This window comes from Eimeria maxima, genomic scaffold (assembly GCF_000499605.1).
Source record: "Eimeria maxima Weybridge genomic scaffold, Emw_scaff85, whole genome shotgun sequence".
Taxonomy (NCBI): Eukaryota; Apicomplexa; class Conoidasida; order Eucoccidiorida; family Eimeriidae; genus Eimeria; species Eimeria maxima.
This window is the reverse complement of record NW_013564002.1, coordinates 1-5,885: the sequence shown is the minus strand read 5'-3', so window position 1 is coordinate 5,885 and position 5,885 is coordinate 1. Positions and strand designations below refer to the sequence as shown.

The window sequence follows — 5,885 nt, the reverse complement described above, 5'->3', positions numbered from 1 at the left end:
TTGCTGCATTGGTGGCACTTAGAGAAGAAGAAAAAAATAAACAAAAAAAGAAAAGTTATTCAATAAATATACAGTTGCTTCCTTTCCTCTTATATTACTATTTTATAGTCAAGGGCAATAGGACTATTATTGTATACATTCTTCTTACCCATTGCCCGTCAGGTACATTGTTACTAATTGTCCTTATCTTGTATAAGGTGTGTTAATCTTGTTAATAAGGTGTTGCATGCGTTATCCCCACTAGGCGTCTCTCTGCAGCCCCAAATATGCCGCAGAAGCCGCTGCATGCACAGAGCGAAGGAGGCGAAAGAGTAAAGGTACCTCTATAAAAGAAGAAAATATCCATCAAGGATACCATAGCAGTCTAAGGAGGACAAAAGGATGGCGGCGAATGCATGCAAACAGTATAAAAAAAACGTTAAATAGGTAAGACTTGTATTTTTTTCTTAAGAAAAAAAAAATATGTTACTTTTTTATATGGGGGAATTGTCCATTCATTCAGCACGGATGCCCGAGTGGTTAAGGGGGTGGACTTAAGTTCCCCTGATCGGAAGATCGCGTGGGTTCGAACCCCACTCCGTGCAACTCTACATTATTTAATTATTAGGTATTTATATTAATGGTAATAGTACACTAAATATATTTTATTTAGTTAATAACAATATATATAATGTAATTAATTGCTTTTTGTTGGATAACTATGTTCTTTGCCATTGTTGACTTGCCCCACACTGGTTACCAACCACTGGACATGACACTGATTGCTACTGTGTAGAAAATATTTATATAAAAAGTCTCTTCTTCTTACTAGGCGTACAATCCGAATACTTCAATGTGTGCCTAATGGGGTTGTAACCCAACAATGCACCAAGCTCTCCTGGTCTACATCAAGACATTGTTAGCCAGCTCAATGATAGGGTAGTTGGTTGAGAGGTATTCAAGCAAGATAGTAAGTGTGTGCTTGCATACACAGCTTGTATGTATATGAAGCACACGAAAGCAACACAATAATGCCAGACAATAAACTACACCAAGAAATATTCAATCCAGGCAACTGCTTTCGTAGCTCCCCATGATGTTCATAGGAAGCAGCTAGTCGATGGCTCCGTCCCTGCCATGTTGAGAGCTCTTCGCCGAGAATTTGCCAGTTAACCCGTTAGCCTACACAGTCCATTTATACCTGACGTGGGAATTTGTTCGAACGGCTAGCTGAATTATCAGCCTACCCCCAAACACTCTCCACAGGCCAGAGGTCAAATTGTAGCGAGACGGAAGAAATGGAAGCAAACAAAAAAAATATTCGACCCTCACACGACGAGTCGAAGATATTTAAGAAAAAGAATTCTTTGACTAGCCAGGATACTGGCAACCTGAATGGATTTCTCATTATCGCTTGTATGGAACAATTCCTCATTAATACGAATCTCCTCTCCTTATGTAATGAAAATATGTTGGGTATCTACGTCTTCTCCGCAGCCTGAATTTTAGCTAAGCTTAATCAAGCTGTTTCTGTTGTTATTTGCTGCTTGTAATGAGGTGTTTCGTTCTTTCTCTCTCTCTCTGTATGTGCAGTCCTGTTCCCATTATTTCCTTCCTATAATCTCCATGTTTTCTTCTGTCCATAGCTAGCTCGAGGCTGCAGACCAAAGTACCTTCATTCTGTTAATGATTTGAGGCTGGGGTTCCCTCGTGTTATGCTGTGTTACTCTATATGGCTACAACTCAATGCATATTTATACGGTTAGGACTACGCAATGAGCACGGAAAGCAGAGAGCGTCATTGAAGATAGTACACGGGCCTCTAGTTGAGTGTTAAGTACGTACATAAACAGCGTCTACCGTGCGTGCGCATGCAGCAAAAATTGTTGAGTTACACTTGAACATTAGGCTGCCATACAGCCGTAGTCTCATCAATTTATGCAGCAGCTCCTAGCAAGGAGATCGGCCCCCACTCCCCATAACCAATTGCAGGAATTGGGGCAGATGGCCTCAGGTTGCCTGTAAACGTATGGAGACGTTAGCTGTTTGCTTGAATGCCTTAAAAGCAACAAGCGATTCACATCTGTGCAAGACGACAACTCGTCTCTACCTCGCGAGACAACTACGAGGAACTATAGTGTAGCCAATATACTAAACCTACGTCAATCTAGTACTCCTGCTCCCTCGTCTCTGCTTAAACAAGACATAAATGCCTTCTTCCCTGCAAAACAGATCAGAATTTGTCTGTTTATGCATGTGTATACTGGGTCCCCCCTAGAAGGCAACTCTATCGACGGGAGCAGGGGAACCCCACACGTCCCATCGCCGTAACTACCAAGACAGCTACTTATTAGCTATAAATTCCTAATTAATTCGCATGCACCCAATAAAAGAGTAATATTTACAAGAAGTAGAGGTAGGGTGTATGGCTGCTCGCTGTTAAGCCGTGTGTGAGGATGCAGCCCCACACGGAAGTAGAAGGGAGGTTATAGGTTTGTTGCATGCACCGCAGTAGAATAGTAAGTACCAATATATTAGTTATAGAATAAATAAGAATTAAACTTGTTGAAGGAGGTGTAGATAGACTAGACAGGTATTGTTGCTGTAGGTTGCAATGTGTTAGCTATGGATGAGGGGAGGATAGTGGGGGAGGGGTGTGTATAAGGGGTGAGAGTAGTGAGGGTGGGGCGCGAGAGGAGTGAGTAATGGTGTTGGGTATGTATGTGTGGGTATAATGTTGCTTTGCGTATATATTTACATAAATAATTAAAAAGTGCATAATAAATATTAAGAAAAGTATAAAAAGAGTAGAGAAAGCATTAAAAAGAATAGAAAGCAGGAGCCCACATGAGTGGGGTATAGAGTGTATTAAGCCCCGCGTCGCTGTTGCGGGGTGATGTAGTGTATGTATAGAAGATAGATATAAATAAATAAGAAAATAGATAAATAAATGAATAAAAATAGATAATAATTAGATAAATAATAAAAAGATAATAAGAATACAATAATATAAATAGTAAAGTAATAAGAAGAAGAATAAATTTCTTTCTAATTTCATGCAATATATATAGTCACCAGCAGCACCAGCAGCACCAGCAGCACCAGCAGCACCAGCAGCACCAGCAGCAGCAGCAGCAGCAGCAGCAGCAGCAGCAGCAGCAGCAGCAGCAGCAGGCTGCTGCTGCTGCATATCTCCTCCCCTCCTGCTGGTAGTTGCGGGGCAGGATGGCAAGGTGTATATTTGCAGGTGCATGAAGGTGCTGTGAGGTATAAGTGGTGATTTTGTTTTGTTTATTGTTGAATAAGAAGAGTAAATATAAATTGTGTTATAAATAAAAATATATAAATATAATTTATTTTCTTTTTTCTTTTTCTTTTCTCTTTCTTATTTGTTGCAGTTGTTGCTTCTACTGCAATATATACCCAACATATTCTTCTTCTTCTTGTGTGCTGCTTCTTGTTGTGTGTGCTGTGGGCATAGATAGATATATATATAGATATATATATCTAATTAAATTGCAGCAAGAAGAGCATCATATATATATATAATATAATATATATAAATATAATATAATAATATTCTTTTTCTTGTTTTTTCCTGTTGTTGTGTGTATAATATATATACACAACAAGAAGATATATTATTAATTATAAGGAAGGATTATATATAGGGTGGGGTTTGTTGTGTGGTATATATATATATATAAATAGATAAATAAATAAATAAATAAGAAGAGGATAGAGAGAATAAATAATATAAATAATATAAATAATATAAATAATAATAAATAATAAGAGAAGATGTCTGAGGCACCAGCAGTAGGTATAGATTTGGGTACAACATATTCATGTGTAGGTGTATGGAAGAATGATGGTGTAGAGATAATAGCAAATGATCAAGGTAATCGTACAACCCCTTCTTATGTAGCATTTACGGATACAGAGAGATTAGTAGGGGATGCAGCAAAGAATCAGGTAGCAAGGAATCCAGAGAATACAGTATTTGATGCAAAAAGGTTGATAGGTAGGAAGTATGACGATCCAGCTGTACAGGCAGACATGAAGCATTGGCCATTTATTGTTAAGGGAGGACCAGGAGGTAAACCATTAATAGAAGTAAATTACCAAGGAATAAAGAAAACATTTCATCCTGAGGAGATAAGTGCCATGGTATTAATGAAGATGAAGGAGATTGCTGAACAATTTATAGGTAAAGAAATAAAAGAAGCAGTAATAACAGTACCTGCATACTTTAATGATTCACAGAGACAGGCAACAAAAGATGCAGGTACTATAGCAGGATTAAATGTATTACGTATAATAAATGAGCCAACAGCAGCAGCAATAGCCTATGGGTTGGATAAGAAGGGACAAGGAGAGATGAATGTTCTTATCTTTGATATGGGGGGAGGGACCTTTGATGTCTCCTTGCTTACTATAGAGGATGGCATCTTTGAGGTCAAGGCTACAGCAGGAGATACACATCTAGGGGGAGAAGACTTTGATAATAGATTAGTAGATTTTTGTATACAAGATTTTAAGAGAAAGAATAGATCCAAGGATCCAAGTAATAATAGTAGGGCATTAAGGAGACTACGTACACAGTGCGAGAGAGCAAAGAGGACACTAAGTAGTAGTACACAAGCTACTATAGAGATTGATAGTTTATATGAGGGTATTGATTACTCTGTCTCCTTATCTAGGGCTAGATTCGAGGAATTATGTATGGATTATTTCCGTAACTCTCTTATACCCGTAGAAAAAGTACTAAAAGATAGTAATATAGATAAGAGGAGTGTACATGAGGTAGTACTGGTAGGAGGGAGCACAAGAATACCCAAGATACAACAACTTATACAAGAATTCTTTAATGGTAAGGAACCATGTAGATCTATTAATCCTGATGAGGCTGTTGCTTATGGTGCAGCTGTACAGGCAGCTATACTAAAAGGAGTAAATAGTACACAAGTACAAGATTTATTATTATTAGATGTTGCTCCTTTATCATTAGGACTAGAGACAGCAGGAGGAGTAATGACAAAATTAATAGAGAGGAATACAACAATACCAACAAAAAAATCGCAAATATTCACAACATATGCAGATAATCAGCCAGGTGTACTTATTCAGGTGTATGAGGGGGAGAGGGCAATGACTAAGGATAATAATTTACTAGGAAAGTTCCATCTAGATGGTATACCTCCTGCACCTAGAGGAGTACCACAAATAGAGGTTACCTTTGATATAGATGCCAATGGTATTATGAATGTTACTGCTACAGAGAAAAATACAGGAAAAAGTAACCAAATAACTATTACTAATGATAAGGGTAGACTTAGTCAGGGGGAAATAGATAGAATGGTTGCTGAGGCAGAAAAGTATAAGGCAGAGGATGAGGCTAATAAACAAAGGATAGAGGCAAAAAATAATCTAGAGAATTATTGTTATAGTATGAGGAGTACACTTGATGAGGAAAAGGTTAAGGATAAAATTAGTAAGGAAGATAAGGATACTGCTGCTGCTGCTATACAGAAAACTCTTGATTGGCTAGATAAGAATCAATTAGCAGAGAAAGAAGAATATGAATCTAAATTAAAGGAGATTGAAGGTGTATGTACACCTATTGTTACTAAAATGTATCAAGCTGCTGCAGGGGCTGCAGGAGGTATGCCAGGTGCTGCTCCTGGTATGCCAGGAGGTATGCCAGATATGTCCGGTGCTGCTGCAGCACCAGGTGCTGGACCTACTGTAGAAGAAGTTGATTAATTTATTTTATTTATTTATTTTATTTATTTATTTATTTATTATTATTATTGAGGAAATAATGATGTATTATTAACAATTACCTATATATTCATACGTTTATCTACTTATTTTATATATATATATATATATATATATATATA

General features: G+C 37.6%; 1 protein-coding gene across 1 annotated transcript; it reads left to right on the top strand.

The window, feature by feature from the left end:
* Positions 1–3,780: 3,780 nt before the first annotated feature.
* On the top strand, positions 3,781–5,745 carry EMWEY_00011930 (Heat shock protein, related; the record flags this gene model as incomplete). Its single annotated transcript, XM_013479036.1, has 1 exon — positions 3,781–5,745. The coding sequence occupies one exon, from the start codon at positions 3,781–3,783 to the stop codon at positions 5,743–5,745; it is 1,965 nt and encodes a 654-aa protein (XP_013334490.1).
* Between the last annotated feature and the right edge of the window lie 140 nt (positions 5,746–5,885).